The sequence below is a fragment of the Bos mutus genome, chromosome 22 (genome assembly GCF_027580195.1).
Source record: "Bos mutus isolate GX-2022 chromosome 22, NWIPB_WYAK_1.1, whole genome shotgun sequence".
NCBI classification, from domain to species: Eukaryota; Metazoa; Chordata; class Mammalia; order Artiodactyla; family Bovidae; genus Bos; species Bos mutus.
The window spans coordinates 30832342-30850017 of record NC_091638.1 but is presented as its reverse complement, the minus strand read 5'-3'; the positions used below and the strand labels follow the sequence as shown (position 1 = coordinate 30850017).

At 41.8% G+C, this 17676-nt stretch overlaps 1 protein-coding gene across 13 annotated transcripts in view; it reads right to left on the bottom strand.

The window, feature by feature from the left end:
• The window catches only part of FOXP1 (forkhead box P1), a 625652-nt gene that overhangs the window by 93699 nt on the left and 514277 nt on the right, over positions 1 to 17676 (bottom strand). For 12 of the 13 annotated variants that reach the window (XM_070359720.1, XM_070359713.1, XM_070359711.1 and 9 more), the window contains one exon: positions 117 to 254. In XM_070359720.1, coding sequence (XP_070215821.1) covers positions 117 to 254 — 138 coding nt within the window. Of the gene's footprint in view, positions 1 to 116; positions 255 to 11195; positions 11340 to 17676 lie in introns of those variants that run through there. The other variant, XM_070359718.1, reaches the window with a different exon arrangement.

Sequence of the window (17676 nt, the reverse complement as noted above, 5' to 3'; positions counted from 1 at the left end):
CCTCGCTCTGCTTACTGCTTCGATGGGCAAAAGAGCTGCTCAGGTGAGGGCAAGTATGAATGGAGGGGTGGGGCCCTGGAGGCATGGGATGCTGGGGAAGGAGGAGGGACCATTACCTGTTGAAGCATGAGGGCCTGCTGCTGCTGGAGGAGAACCTGGAGCTGCTGAGGGCTCAGCACTTGCTGCTGGAGAATCTGCTGCATCTGCTGGGGAGTGATAACTTGAGGTGTCATCATAGCCACTGACACGGGAACCTAGAACGTTAACGAAGGATAAATAGGAAGCCAGGAAATCGCACACCCACAGCACTCAGCCTTCCACGTTCAGTGACAGACTGTCTTCAGCCTGCTTAGAGGACTGACCCATTTCCCATATGCGATTCCTCTGTCCAAAGGGGATGCAGCCACGAACTCTAATCAATCAAGTAGTGGATTTCAAATAAAGAAACATAAAACAAAACCTTGCAGCCACTGACAAGTGTTCCTGAGAGTTGGTAAGCAAACAAGGAGTAAAAGCTTAACATAAGCTACCCGGAGCTAAGGTTGGTGTGACGTCAGTTGCTTAATGAGTTTTTGGTCATAGTGAGATACAGGAAGTTAACACCAACTTGAATTATAGGGAAGAAGTTTAACGGGAACCAATATTTTCCCAGCTGGAGCCAATACAATCAGTCCTCTGCGGACAGTTATTTTGAGAACAGTGCATGAACACCGAGTCCTGTGGACAACTGAACCTTGGGTGCACCTTGCGAACTGCAACACAGACCCTTTCTATGATGCCTTGTACCCTTCCCTGTTCACCCAGCACACAGATGTCTCAATTCTTTCATAGTATAAAAGCCGCTTTCCATGACATTTCAGTGGCAAACAGCTACAGTGATGAACTTGATAGCATTTCATATTTGCAACTGTTAACACGTTTCTGCACGGGCATCTCTGCAAGAAACCTGCACACTGTATCTGAAAGGATGATGTCTTGTTCAGATAAAACACTGACATTAAAATGACAGGCTGTCTTGGCCAAGGTTACACAAATTGTATTCAAGCGGATACCTAATGACAATGCTATGAATTCTGCAAGCTTTCTAGAATGTAATTTAGCTATTCAAAATAATCACTGCACTTGTGTTTAATTTGCAGACTACATGAGAACCATTTTGTCAGGCCCCGTAATACAAGAAGACTATTTCATGAAAAATTATCCCCCCCCAATAAAAAGATAAGGAAAGGGGAAAAAAAAATGAAAGAAAAGACAAAACCTGTATGTCTTTGAACAGTAATATTTAAGCATCTTACTTTTCTTTGGTTTCTAATCAAACATGTGACAGCAAGAAGCTAGAAGCAGTAAAGGATATACTTTGTTAAAAAGGATCTGCTGTCATCTCATGTATTACAATAAAAGGTAATAATAACATGTTTTGCACTTTGCCTGTGTGCCACTTAAAAAAAAAAAAATCCGGCAGACAATAGCTGATCAGAAGATAAAAGAATTAAAAAAATCTTTCAGGGGAGCAGTAAGCAAAAGGGAGAAATGCAGTATTAATTTTATATAACATAATGTCTTAATATGCAGTTTATCTTGACTTTTTCACATGATTTGTCCTGTCATTTGCATAGCGAGCTCTCATTCCTAATTTCACAGTCATTATGCACTGATGTCCCGATTTCTCAGCATCACTAATTTTGATGAACTAAAAATGGTTCCTGAAGGTCAGATGCATATACAGTGAACAGCCTCCACTGTTGTTGTGGGCATGTTTTGTGTTGGGGGATGTTTACATGCAAGTCTCTCATCGTTTGGAAAACACTAGCTGGAACATTTGAAAATTTTCATTAGCCCAAGTCTGGAAGGTCATCATCAAATTCTTCCTACTGCAGTGGCCTTTTAAGTGTAGATGTAGATACACTGTAATTTAAAACAGATGGGCATGTCTGAATATTTTTATATGCAAACAGGGACAGATGTATATGAATGGATAAATTATCCTTTTAAAAAGATACTCCGCCGCACAAAATATCACCAATGATGAGAACAGTGAACTTGCATTTAATCTAGGACAAACACCAAGAAGACACTATCCAAACATCTAACCATCTAGAAATTAGTTCCAATTAGTTGACTCCGTCTTCATACAGGAGAAACTTTCTGAATGCTTCAATCTGTATTGGGTGCCAATCACTATCTTTTGAGCAGCAAAAGCCAACATATCACGATGGGAGTTTACTTTTCCTTGAGAGTTGCATCATCACACAGGGAGGTTTGATTAAGCAAACAAAAGAACCATGTTTAAGGTTTCTTTTTTTCGCCCTGCATTTCTTGGATGATATACAAAATAAATATTCTTGAGCCAAATTTCTGATGGTGATGAACAGGAAAATAGACAGGAACAGGGTGGTGTAAGATCTAAGCTGGTGATGCACGAGAAATTAACAGTATTCTAACAGAAACCACCATAGACAGTCTCGTGCTCACAATTTTTAAAGTGACTGTGGAAACCCTATGTTAGAAATGGGCACCAGAGAACTTTTGGGTGTGAGAGAAGAGTCAGCTATCCTGGTTGGTTTGGTGGTCACAGAGGTGGATACAATTGCCAAAATCCTTCCAACTGTCTACTTAAAACAAATACACTTTATCATATGTAAATTATGCTTCAACAAAACAGATCTAAAAGTTTAAAAAAGGACTTATGCCCACAGATAATTTTTAAATCCCCATATACAGTCAACAGTTTAAATCTCCTTTCCCCAGAGTTTTTATTCAATATCCATAGTCATGTTACAGAACAGTAAAATGATCTTGAGTCTCCCCTTCTTTTTCCCCCGTGGACATCTCCATGGAGGTGGTGACGAACAATCAAACGCTTAAAGCAGCAGACAGCCAAAGGAGGGAAAGGGCCGAGAAGCCTGAGTAATCCTCCAGCCTGGTGACAGGTCTCTGAATGAGCAGAAGTGGGCTATCAGATCCTGACGGCCTCAGCTCTGCTTTTACATCTGAAACCACATTTTCACACCAGTTAACGCTGAGCTTCCAGAGTGGGCTTGAGCTTCATTTATAAACATAATGAAACTGAGATTTTCCCCAAAGTTTCTCCTCCAACATGTCATGAAAATCAGTTATGGAAAGCTTTCACAAACACAGCCAAACGAACCAGAAACCATTGTGGGGTGGAAAAGGAAAAGAAGAAGAAATCTGAACACAGTGTGAGGCTTTAAATAGTTAAGAATTATAGCCTACATATTCACTGCTTTAGCTCTCGATGTCCAACTTTTTCACGTAGCTAGTCCCTACTAATACTGGGAATCAAAGGGCATGCAGTACCAGCGAGAGGCTATTACAGCCCACACTTTATTGCCCATTACTACTGAGGTCATTAGCGGCAAGAGTGATTGTACTGGTCTTAACCTATTGATCACTGTAACTACTATCATTTAATCCTGTGTTGAATGTCTGGAAAGCAGCTAAAGGCACACAAGAGAGAGTGCTTCAGCATTGAGAAATATGGCCAAGGATTTGAAATTACACTTTGATTCATAAAATCTAGCCACTGGTTTAAATCAATAGTATTTAAAACAGTCATGTGAGTTTTTAACTACAGCGCTCTAGTATTTATGAGCTCCTCTTTCAGAGTATTCAGTCAAAACTAAACTCCCCCCCACCAATTCCATGCATCTACCTTACCCTCCTTGAGATAAAAACATTAATTTCTGAGGTTTGTGTGCTACAGGGCTCATGCCTTAACTAGGAGTTCAAGCTCATTCTTGATTTCTTTCTCAAATGACAGTTTAAATGTAATGCAAAAAAAAAAAAAGTATCCCCGATACTGTAACTACCTTAACTCTTTGAGTATATAGAAATGAGTATGTTTTATGAGTTAACAATGAATCATAGAAGGCAATTTATGAAGAACGAGAATGATTCCGTCTAGCTGCCTTCAGGGATCAGAAATTCAAATTAAACTTCTGGCAGACATTTAAAGAATGCTAGCATACAAAACTGAATTTAAAACACACACACACACAGTTAACACTCTTTAGTTGAGTTTCAAGAGGAAGTCAGGAATTAAAAAAAAAATTGCTTGATACACTGCTGACTGATGGCAAGCGGGTGTGGCCCACCCCAGGTGCGCACAAACCTGCGAGCATGGCAGCCCAACGGCTGTGCCGGCCATCGGGGCGCTGTGGTGCGCGTCTGCGCTGCCTTCCCACCCTCGTTCTCGGCACAACAAGTGGATGGTCAAAGCCCATCCACTGCTGTGTAAATTCTCCCTGATGCAGTTTTCTTTTACTTCCAAACGGCTTTATAAAGCAGCTGAACGCTAGAAGACCACTGAAATAATCTGGCTTATTTTTCCCCTGCATCCTCAATGGGGAAAGGTAGGTGAGGGGGAAGGGGATAGTGTAAAAAGCAAACAAATAAATAAGAACACCCACAGAAACAATACTTTATTTCTAATCCCAGAGACAATAGGAGGAATTGGGTGGGAGGGGAGATGACACAATATAAATACTGAAAATAACATGTCATCCTTTTTTTTTTTCTTTCTCTTTAGTTTATACTCAATGTTAACTCTAAGTAAATGCTGCCAGGTATAAATACACAGAGATCTTGGACATGAGCATATTCTCATAACTGCTATGGGTACAAATAATGCAAATGTAAAGATAAACACATTTAAAGTATTGTTGTATTTCCATTTCTCTGGATTAATAATTTAGAAACTGTTGTTCATCTCTGGTTATTCACTTCATGGATGTCCCAAGGAACTGAAGTCCTTTCTAGATCTAAGGCTCTACCTGGATGATAACTGACCAGGTTAGGCAGTGTTACTTGGTTCATCAAGTAAGAGCAAATGAATTACATTAGAATGTTCCACAACATCAAAGCAGAACCAAAGAAAATGGCTCCCCATGTGAAAACAAAAAAACAAAAAAACCTATGTCAAATTTGATATGTTCATACAGAAGCTAGCCTGTGTGAAAGGAAAGAAATAGCAAGCCCCCCTCCAAGAGAGACCAGTGTTCATAATTAATAACCCAGTGGATACAACTGATATATCACCAAACAAAAAAGTTAGAAAGCTTCTATCTATTCCCCATGGTATTTAGAAAGAAGGAGGAAAACACACACACAAAATCCCCCAAAAGCCACAGATAGCATGTGAGGCAGCTATATCATACTGGAAAGAAAATATGTTTCTGACATAATATTTCAGTCTTCAAAAAATTTTTTAAAAAGCATGCTATTCATGTGTAAAGTATAATTCTGTTTCATTATAGAATTCTGCTTTTTGTATAACTCTTTTAGGCTTCGCTATTTTGCCACAATACTGTACAAAGCATTAAGGCAGGTAATGGTTATTATATTAATGCAAAATCATCTAAGTAGTCAGTCATTAGCATAACTGTTCTCTCAGTAACAATACAACCACCTATTAAAATTTTAGGGGAAAAAAGACCTCTTTAAAATGCAATTAGCATTTCATTTTTTATCATTTTGTTTATTACATTCTATCAAAAAGGGCTATCCTTCTTTCAAGAAGAACTGTATGGCCAAGACTTGACTGCCAATCAGGTGTTATTTCAGGTTATCAAGCCTAATAAGCAATCTCTAAGCCTAATAAGCAACGTTCTCTGAGCTCTTCTTTTGTCTCTAAATTGTAAAAAGTGGTATAGATTCATATTTGTTTACAGCACAGGCATTCATGGGACCTCCACTGCTCTCTCCCATTTCCCCACGCACATAAGGTTACTCTCTGAGTGCCAGTGTAATTGTTTTAGCTCTAATAAATATCAGCTTCATTCGCATAAAAATGTAAAGTTTACATGAATTAAATCGCTTCCCCCATTAGCGACCGTTAAATACAGGAAACAATGGAAGCTATACATGAAAATAATCATCCAATAAGCCCTGATCTTTTCAACCTGTCAATTATTATTATTATTAATATTATTATTTAAATCCAGAAAAAAGCTCCTCTTTCCTTGTTCAGTCTCTTTCTCTTGGAAGAGGGATAGAAAACAATTTAGTGCACATGGATCAAACCTGCTATGATAGTTTATCTTAACAACAACGAAAATGGTCTTTTAGGACTGCAAAGAGGAGGAGAGAGAACTATTCCAAGAAGGCACCTCAGAAAACATTCTAGCCACAGTCGTGAAGAAAAAAGGAAGAGGCCTTGGCTAAATAAGCTCCATTATATTGAAGCATTATTCAAAAATAGTGCAAGGGAGGGCAACTGTATCCATCTTATTTGACACACACAGAGGATTAGAATAAGGAAAGACAACTTGGAGACATGGTTGTAGATCAACAGATACTGTTAGATGAAGAAAAATTAAATGTTGATCTTTTGCACATCACACATTTTCTACAACTAAGAATTAAATGGACAGGTCTTCACATTTTAACCAGCACTGAAAATATAATAGAGGTGCTTAACTACATTTTTATTTTTTATTATTTACTGAGATGGAGGGGGGGATTTTAGTTGAATTTGAACATACAGGTAGGCCAAAATTAGATCATTACAAAGTTTTTAAGACCTGACTGAGGGTGCAATCACTTTTTTTTTTTCCTTCAGAATTACAACTTCTGTTTCTCAAATTATGTAGTTTCCCATGCCAATTTCCAACACGTTATCCATAACAATTAAACTAAAGGGTGCAAATTAGATTCTAATGAGAAAACATCAGTTGCTTCTCTGACAATCTCACCATTCACTGATTTATTTCTAATGAAGACAGAGCCCAACCCAAAGCTCCTTATGTGATAAAGGACAAAACATGTTCAAAAACGCCTAGTAAAAATCAAGGCAAATGGGAAAGCCAGACCCACCCTCATGAAGTGGTGTGACAATTAGAGTAATTGTACAAAAAACCATCTTCAGGACAAAGTAAAAGAAATTAAGCTGCCACAACTGTAACAGGTTAGATGAAAAAAATCAAAATTTAATGTATTCTCCCCTGTGTCATCTTGTTTTGTCAAGACATCAAATAGAATTGGGAAGTACAAAATAACAAGCCCTTGAGAAATCACAGAAGCCGACCTTTTTGATGTTGTTGATTTACCTTGTTCTCAGTTATTTGAACAATGATGTTTCAGATTTAAAGGCCAGATAAAGCTTAAAAATTAAAACATGATACCAAGGTATCCCCCCAAAAGTGCACCCTAACATTTAGCCTGCAACTTCATTGATTAGCTGCTTTCAACCAGATTGGAAAAGGAGGCACAGTGCATGTATTCAATATTTATTTCTCTCATTCTAAATTAATTTCTCTTCAAAAGCTGCCAGGTTGGAAGAAAGACTCAGAGATTACTCCTACAATCCTCAAGTCGAGGCCCAGCTCAGGTCTTTCCAGATAATTCAAGTTCCCACAACCTGCAGAGGACTGTTCAGCTAAGAGGTAACTGAGTTTTCTCTTTTTAAAAAGAGTAAATAAAGGTGAATATAGAAAGCCATTTATGAGGAGGGGGAAAAAGTACTGCACACTTAGAAATGACTCAAACCAATGTCCAGAAACATCATGCTGCTGCCAAGAACAGAAATCTTTCACCAAAGAGCAACAAATTCAAATTTATCCCCAAATCTAGGCATGTAGGTATACACAAAGTCCATTCCTTCTCTGCCCCCAGAGAGCTACAGAGTATCAGCAGCATAACTCCAAGTCTGATATATTTTCTACAAAGATGTATAGGATCAATGTATCACTCGATAGCTTTCTCAATTTTTACGTGTAGATGGCTGCTTCTACCACAGCATACACAGCAGTAAAAAAAAAAAAAAAGAAAAAGAAATCTGTTTAAAAGGCACTAAAAGTAAATAACCAAGTATTTACAATCACTAGGAGAATCTGTAAGATCGAGACTATCTAATAGCTATTAAATTACTCTAATTCCTTGTCATCAAATTCATATGCATTTTAACACATAACAGACACATACACAGGCACTATGCATTTATTTACTCGAACCTTTTCTGGTCAACTGTTGCTGCCTAATACTCCTGCTTGTAAACCACACTCAGTCACAGAACTACCTGAAGTGGATTCTGACTACTCTATTTGTCCAATTCCTAAGAGGATAGCTATCCATTTCTCTTTAGTGGTGTTCATCTGCAACTAAATCACAGAATAAATTTCTTCAATCTTCTTTTTTGCCAATTCAAATTTTATTAACATTTTAGTTCTGGCTTAGACGCTGGTCACACTACCATTTCCTGACTGTCTCAGAAGCACTGTAGCTGCAACACACTTCTGCCACGTTAGCCAAAATAAAGCTGGAATTTCATTGCTTTTAATTAATCTGGATTTTAATTTCACTGTACCTTGCAATTGTGTGGAGGTTGGCTGAAAAGTTGCAGAACTGGTCAGTGTCATGAAAGAGTTTATCTTTCAAGTGACAGCTCCTGACAACGTGCAAAGACACGGTAGTGATGGTCAGGGTTTTGTTTTTAAGGTACATCTGACTGCAAACAACAAAAAAATTCAAGCCAACCATTCCTATCATAAGCTTTCTGATGATTTATGGTTTACCAACTGAGCAAGGTTACGCAACACTGCATGCCTTTAGATGCATTACTTCAGCTAGTTGAGATTTAATTAAGATCACAGCCTCTAAAATCCCTGTCAAATGAAAATTCAGAGAAGACAATACACTCTATAGCTTGATGCAGAATGTTTCCATTCTGTTCTCCGGAAAAATATGAGTTAATCTGTGTTTCTATGGCTGCAGACAAAAGTTCACTAATTTTATTTTCTTTTGACACTTAGGTTGTTTTCTATTGTGTATGTCATGAGATCATTCCCTTCCAGAGAAGGAAGGAAAAAAAAAATCGAGAGTGAAACATGTTACAGAAAATGCACTTGACATTATTATCCGACATTATCATAGCTTAGCTATGATGTCATCACATCTTCATAAAATCAGTCCATGCTTAGGAGAGTTTCATTTAATGAAATATATTTATTTAAAAACACAACACAAATGGGAAATCTACCTTCCATGAATTACTCAGATTAAAGAATTGGCATGTTAGGCTCCTCATTTCCTTAACTGACCAACTTTTTATCAAATGAACTGCATATATGGTTAGAAAAGAAAGTTCTCGGGGCAAATGAGAGAGCATAAAGGCCATTACTTTCATTCTGTAAGTACTCCTTAAGGGTAATACACACACACACACACATTTAACAGACTTCTTACAGATTGGCATTGACCAATTTTTTTCTTAAAAAAAAAAAAAAATTATGATCACGTGGCCCTTTACCTAGTCCAACATATTTTTATTTGCATCATCTTAGTATCTGGTTGCTTATCTCATGCCTTAGAAATGACAGGTGCTGGTAGTCTTGCTCTTGACAGGCCACTACACAAATAACTGTCTTGCCTGAAAGGGCTAATGCAGTACTAATGAACAATAAATCAACTTTGATTATCAAGTGTCAGCCCAATCCGTTTTCAGTTTGGCTCTATCACATCCTAGAATAAGTCAGCCAGTGTCTCTGGGTAGGCAGTCTGTATTTTGGTTTCATTTTTACACACTTTTCACTGAAATGTGTCAGGCAGCTACAAAGAATCAAGTAAAATGGAAGCAGACCTTTTTTCAATGTAAGTGAAGGGCATCAATTAGGAGAATGCGCTTCTGCCTTCATTCGGTTCATTTCAGGAGGAGTCTTAACATTCGAGAAAGCCTTGTATTCTTTTAAAGGACAGTAACAGCACAGATCCTAAACTAGAATCCTAATGTGATCATGTTTGAGGTTTCTGACAATGACATGCTAGCTTGAACACTTCACCACATAAACCACCTTTGACTGCACATTCCTTTTGGAAAATCTATTACAAACAAATGAACAACAAAAAGCAATAAAAGGTCGCTACTAAAATAAAAACTTCACTCGATTTAAAGTAAAAAAAAGAAGCTCTTTTTAACACTGACTTCTTAATAAAATAAATGTAACTTATTTTTTCTTAAGCAGATTAGTCATTGATAGTATGATTCACATTTCCTGTTATCAGGCTTAATTTTTCCCCCAAATGTGTCACTTTCAGAATGCTGGAATCTATGGAAATTAGGTGATTTGCATTTTTAAATTGGCTTGCTTAGAGCATTTGATCTGTGTGGACAAGAATATAAAATTAATAGATATTTTACTCTGAATCAGCAGGCCTTGAAGGAGTTAATCCCAAAGAGGAAGAGTCTATATGTACTTTGCTCTAAAACTTTACCACCCACTTCCTAAAGGTCCCCTCCTTCCCATCACGACACTTGGGGGTGGGGGCGGGGGCACAAGAAAGTCTCCTTTCCACTGACCGTCCTTCAGGCAGTTCTGACAGTTGAGTTTGCTACATTCAGAGACCGTTCAGATAGGAGCACCCCGTGGCAATTCTTCAGTCGGCTGCGCGTCCTAACCCAAACCCCACTCACTACTTAACCAGCAAAGTAATGCAGCAGAGGCTGAAACTCCCAAACCTGCCGGGGTGCCCCTCCATCGGCTTGCCCATTCTGGCCTGGGGCTTTATTCGTCTCCCTTCCCGCCACCCCCCCCCCACCCCCCCGCTCCTTGACTGTGTGTGAACTCCTTGAATTTGAACGGCTAAGCTGAAAATAGCCTAGACAGATATAGAAACAAACTATCAGAACCAAAGAAACATCTACATGGGTTACATTGAGAGGGAAGGCTCCCTGTATATTTCACACGCTCTGAAAGTGACATAAATCACACCCCAGAAACGTCCCCAGAAAGGAGTGATGGCGAGGGCTTTACCAAAGTGGCTGCCTGAAGGCCAGACCGGCAGAAAACGAGTCGCAAACGAAAAAAAAGAGCGAGCGAGAGCGCGAGAGCAAAACACAAGCAGGACTTCCTCCAACTCTCAACTACACCCCACCCATGAACATTAAAAAAAAGGGAGAGCAAGAGAGAAGGGGGGGGGGAGGTGAGTGATCTCTCTCTTTCAGGACCCACAGGCCTGGAGCTGCTTCTTCCCACCCTTCCACTCCCTCCTCCGCCTCCACTTCCAGAGCGCAACTCCCACCCAAGTTGGTAAACAGCGATGGTTATTATTATTTTTCTTCCAAAAGACTCAACTTAGAAACCCTCGGGCGCTCCTGCCTTCCCCAATGAGGCCCCAGGAAGCTGGCACCGCGGAGCCCGGGAAGGAGAGCAGAACGGCGAATATCAATCATAGGGACCAACCTGACACTCTCCATGTAGCCGCCAGGCGCGCGGAGCCGGCTCGGGGCGCCCGCGCGGGCCGGGCGTGGGGTCCGGCGGCCTCGGCGTGCGGGCGGACTGCACGCGCGCAGGGGCGCTCCGGCTCGCGGGCTGACAAGACGCGCCGCGCCGCGCCCACCCGCCCCGCCCTGCTCCACCAATCACAACCCGCCTCTAAACACCCCGCGCCGCGCCGCGCCCCACACAATGGGCTCCGCGGCCCGTGCCCTGCGCCCGCGCCCCGGCCCCCTCCTCGCGGCAGGTGAAATCACTCTCTGCTGAAACCCGGCTTTTGTTTCGGGAGCAACTCCGCTTAATTGCTGTTAACCCTTTGACCCGCCTCTGGCTGACGTCTGGGAAGCCGGGCGCGGCGCGCGTCTCTCCCTCCGGCTGGGGCTGCCGGGTCGGGGCTTTTTGGTGGGGTGGCGTGTTTGTTTCCTCTTGGAAACTGACAAAGAGTTGTCCCGGCCTTTCAGAGCAACCCGAGCGGCAAAGCAGGGGAACTGGCGCGCCCGGGCGCACACCCCGACTGCTTGGAGCAACTGTTGAGAATCGGAAGGGGATGCGGGGCTCAAAGGCAGCGCCGGAGAACTTCCTCGAAAACGGCCTTTGCGGGAGAACTTTCGCTTCGCGCCCTGGGGTTAACCCGGCCTTGGCCTCTTTTTATCCACCGCTCCCCACCCCCCGCCCTTTTCTTTCCTAGAGTCGGCTTCGCCAAAGTGTGCTTGTGCGCGCAGAGGAAAACTAACCCGACTCGGGGGTTGGAATAAATAACAACCAACGTGCCTTGTCGCTGAACCAAGCTACTTCCCCTCTAGAACGACAGCTGCTGAAGCAAGCATCTGCCACTCGTTCGCTAAGAAATAATTCTCTAAATTCCTTTCTTATTTATACAACAACAGCAACAACACTGGCTACTCTCAAGGAGCACTTGAAGATGACCTCTGTTAGAAGTAGTCATTGCTCTTTAAAGCTGAATACAGTGTGAGAGAAAAAAAAAAGTCACCAATATGCTAAACTTTGTTGGCTCAACTGGCCCGGTTTCAGTGCCAGGTTAATTTAGTCACTTTCGGCAGCTCTAGAAATCACCTCTCTAATTTACCTTTGTTCAATTTAGAGGAAAACTTTTGGCCTATGCTTACAAAACAAACAAGACTCTAACGTTTTTGTTCTTTTTCTCAAAATATTCGAGGCAAAAAAGTGGTTGTGACATCAATGATTGTTTTCCCTCAAAAAAAAAGGGGGGGGGGCACAAATCCTAACCCAGTAATTTCAGTTTTACTTGAAAGTATTTTTCCATTTGAGGTGTTACTGTACACCAGAAAGCATATTGATAATATTTCCAATCAAGCAAATATCTGAATTTCAATCAGGTCAGCTGGGGAGCAAGCAATTCCATTAATCTGGCAATAAAAGAGACAAAAGCGCCAGTTGACTGTCAACTTAAGATCAGATGTTAAATGGGCGCAGCACAGTCTGCGCTCCACCCTAAAGTGTTTTTGTGTTAGATAACAAATTTATTAATGGGATTTTTCAGGTCACAAAAATGTGACCCCACCCTCTCATGAATATTCAACAGAGAACCAAGGGCTTCTTTTTTGGGGAGAGGGGCCTTAAATCTGCCAGTGTACCATGAATCAGTAGAGTTCTGACTCTTAAAGAGACAAGGCCCTCCTCCTTCGGTAGGGGCTGGCAGGGCCCCAAAGACAGGAAATAAAAATATAGGAAGTTCTCTCCAACCAAGGCACAGTGAGAGAGGAGAAATACTCATTTCAAAATCCACATGTGCTTTTTTTCAATGGTATTAAAATTTGTTAGAGATTTAATGTCTGTGAGCAACATCAGGGTCCCCTTTAGAGAGGCAATTTTTTTTTTTTTTTTTTTTTTAAGACAAATTCTTTAAGAAACATACGTAAAACTCAAGGATGCTTTTACAAGTCGGACTACCTTCTTGGCAGGTTAGTGTTTAAAAGCTGATTGTCTCCAGGAACATCCAAACAACAAACAAACAACAAATATTACAGACGCTTGTGACCCAGCTGTGGAGACGAGCCTTGCACAAAATAATTAGAGAGTGATGCAACGCAGTGGTTACACAAGTACTAAACTGCATGATGGTGGCATTAAGCACCCTGAGACCATAGAGCAGGGGAGATGAGTGGAGCAGGAGAGGTTCGAAGGCCCCATGGGAGGTGGTGTTTAGGGGACTGATGTTTGGGGCAAGGGGGGAGGTGACAGTATGAAGAGGGAAGTGGCTTAGCATATGCAGAGGCCACCTGGAGCCCTTCCCACCCTCTCTCCAAACATGACAGGGTGACTCAGAGACTACTTCTAGGCAAGGAAATATACCATCAGAGATAAACCTGGATAAGTTTTATACGCCCAGGTCACTTCGTTAATTCTGGGCTCTCAAGATCCATTTCCATCTGGTCCTGTCTAGCTGCCCCATGCCTGTGATTCTGTGAGAACCGGAGCTTTCCATGGCTGGAAAACAATAGAAATGTTATAGTTAATACCATTTATTTTATGATTGCCAGGACATTCTGGAAAGGCTGGATCAGAAAGGCAAAAAAATGAAAATAATTAAAAATAAAAACAGTAGCATTTGCACGTTGAATTGGGGGAGTTTTAGAAGAGTCTGCATTGAGGGGCGGGCTTTAGAATGGGTTACTACGCCACAGGGGCTCATTGAGTTCTCACTTGGAACAGAAATTGCAATCTCCATTTAAGGAGGAAGCTGCAGTTCAGAAAGGCAAAGTGATTTTTTATTTTTATTTTTTAAAGAATCAAATATACCTAGCTCCATGGACCACAAGGGGAAACAAGACACTGAATAGTCCCAGAAAAAGAGAGGCCGTGATATTATAAAATGAACACCTGAGAGGGGCGGGGGAAGAGTTAATGTTTAAGGAAGAGTGAAGGAAATGCTAAATGCTGTACTTAAAAATATTTTTGATGCCCACATCCTAACACCCACAACAGATACAGCCCTTGTTCAGACACCACATATTAAGAAACCTGTCAGTTGCTAAATGAGTCCATTGTGCAGCTGGCTGTGTACTTAAGGACAGATTACTGTGATCCCACACCAAACTCTAACCACCAAATAACACACCTGGGACTCAAATCATGTATTATGTTTGGTTCTGTGAGCCTTAGCCTCGAACACAGAAGAAGGGAAAGGTTTTACTGCCCATTCAGAGCTGAGAATGGAGAGCAGAGGTATTGAAGGAAGGGTCAGAAGCAGCGTCTCGTCAGGACGTCACTCCCAGGTTCTGATGGACGGCACAGCGGCGGAGGCAACAGCAGCCACACTGCCAGGCCCACGTGGTCCTAAGCTCCAACTGAGGCCCTGCTTTGCCAGAAACTGCTTGGCAATAATCAGAAAAAGGGCATGTAACTGGACACTGGCTCACATATTTCTAGCAACACTGAGAGCAACACACCTCCTCAGATGAAGTCAGTTATCTCTACAAGGTTCTCATAGGAATTATGACCAGATAGTCACTCTGCAAGAGCAAATAAAATAAAAACTGATGAATAATTTGATAGATTGGAAAAAAAAAAATCAACCTTTTTATGGCCACACCACCCAGCATGTGGGATCTTAGTTCCCCAGCTAGGGATCAAACTCGTACCTTCCGTGGGAGAAGCGAGAAGTCCTATCCACTGGACAGCTAGGGAATTCTGAGGGGCCAACATCTTAATCCCCCATCTTCTTCCAGACAACCCTTGTTTGAATACTTATTTCCTTTTTCTTTTCCAGTTACTTTCATGGAGCACCCAGAACATATTCAGAGATGACAGAACTTAAAGAGACTGAACCGACTGATTCTGTTGCTATAGGAGAAAATGAAGAAACAACAGGAATACAAAATTGTACGCCCTCGCTCCAGGATGGGCTTCCTGACCTGCCCAGGGAAGAGAAGTCTCTCCAGAGAAGCCCGGGTTTAGTATTTCTCATGTCTCCAAAGACTGCCAACTGTCAGCCAATTAGAGAAACTAAATTGCAACAGCCATGCCTGATTCCTGAGATTTGGGCATTTGTCTCCAAGGACCTGCCATTCCTTCTTGATTTAAGTGGTGCTTTTACTTAAAAACATAAATTAATACATCATCCATCTCCAGGGAGCAAAGGTGGTTAGCTCCATATTGACATTGTTTATGTCATTGTTATGTCTATATGGACAGTGAAAGCAATTATGTTTTCTTCTGACGGTGAGTTCTCACTCTTGCATGGGAGTTTAAATTTCTCTCCCTGACATCCTCTAAATTGCCATGAGCATCTCCATTTAATGCAACATTTTACTATGCAATTGTTCCTAGTTAATTTCCTGGATACACACCCTGACATGTCAACATTCAGGTAACTTAGGAATACGATGAGCACGAAAGGTATAGAAAACATTTACCACCCTCTCCAAAAAAAAAAAAAAAATCCCTCACTTGAAATGTAAAGATATTCATAGATTGTCACTGGTAAACAAAATCATGTCTGGAAAAGAAAAATGGCCAACATCTATTGCAAACTCTGCATCTGATTGACAGCAAGAAATCAATCTCTTTCATTTGTGCTCCAGCTATAATATAATCTTTTGTTTTAATATAATGTACAATGTATCTGGACAGCTTCCCTGGTGGCTCAGTGGTAAAGAATCCGCCTGCCAAAGCAGGAGACACCGGTTCAATCCTTGGGTCGGGAAGATCCCCTGGAGGAGGAAATGGCAACCCACTCCGTAGTCTTGCCTGGAAAATGTCATGGACAGAGGAGCTTCGTGGGCTACGGTCCATGGGGTCACAGAAGAATTGGACGCAACTTAGCAACTAAACAACAACAACAAAACAATGTATTACTGAACTGCTTCTACCATAAGATTAGAACTGATTACACCAAGGTGCACAAAAGTTTCAAAAAGGGACATGATTCAGGGCAGGAGGGCATTTCCCAAAGAGCTTCATCCTTCAGGCATCAGGAAGGAAGAATCACTATCGCCATCAAGCAGGAATCTTTATTTCCCCTCCCAAGAGTGACAGGGCTGATGACACCCACATGCAAACTCTCGATTTTAGGCATAAGCAGAACTGGGTCACTGAAGGGGAAAAGAAGACATGGCTCTCGGGCGATGAGATGACATTTGGATATTTTTTTATACGTTTCATTATGTAGAAATTGCTGAGTATCATTTTAAGGCACTGGCCACCTCTAGGCAGGAAAGTCAGTTTTTCCGGAGACCAGAGGTGTGCAGCAGGCCTGCAGAGAGGCAGAGGGAGCATGTTCCATCCTGCCCTCTGAACAATGCTCGCAGGTCTCCCTCCCAGGTCACGCCACCCTCCTGCGACCCTAGGCTGGCACACCCTCCTGTCCAAACCTTCTTTACGTCTGCCCTCTGCTGGTAAGCTTGCCAGGACCAGGATATTTTTGACTACCTCAACGTATTTCAAAGACAACTTTTAAAAGCTGGAGAGAGAAAGGCCATGTAATGAACTATTAACTGGAATATATAAATTAAGATACTTAAAAAATAAAATGGGGAGGAGGGGGTGCCATGGGTGAAATACGGCACTTCTAATGTAAAAACGCACATCCGTCTACTCTATTGCCGGCTGGCTCGGAGCACGGGAGTGCCAAACTCTATATTTTAGCTCGCCTAAGAGAACAACCTGTATTACTGCCAGGCATCTTGCCTTCTCTTTTGCTCCCTCTCCGGGGAGAGGTATGTCAGTGCATTTTCAATAAAACACCTTCTTAGCAGTAAAGGGCCACTGTTCCCATTTCAGTGGTCCCTAAGGTTTCATGATACAGTATATTTAGCTGGCTCACGGCTCAACTTTTCCTCTGGCATTCATAAGACTCATATAAAAGGAAGGGGTGGGGGTAAGAACCTTTGTGTCTATCCTTTGTTTAAGTAAGACAACAGTTAACTCTGAGATTGATGAGCTGGCACGAGTCCCCCCGCCAAACAACGGGACGTGCTCCCAGGCCCGATCCCCACGACAGGTACCCTGGTGTGCGGGCCAGGCAGGCAGGGAGGAGGGCTCTGGGCATTGGGAGAATTTCTGTGGCAGCGAGCAAGGCTTGAAGGAGGCAACTCCTGTCAGTATCAACGGGAAGCACGAGGCCTTATAAATCCCTGCATCCCATTTCAAAAATATATCTCCAAGATGGGCAGATGCAGCTTAGCAGTTGCAACCTCGGAAGCATTCAGGAAGTAGCGCTCTTGACGGCGTTTTAGATGCTGAGTAAATGCTCTTAAAAAGAACACCCAATCCAGCCGACGATAAATCTTACACCGGGGAAGCCTGCGCAGGGCTGTGGAATCCCCTCCAAAGATAATTACCTTCCACACTGTGTGGCATAGAAACGGCTACACAGAAAATCTTTTCTGGGGCCCTAGAGCTCTCTATGGCTTTTCTTTCCTTAATAGTCACTGATTACACACACATAGGCGCACACACACAACTC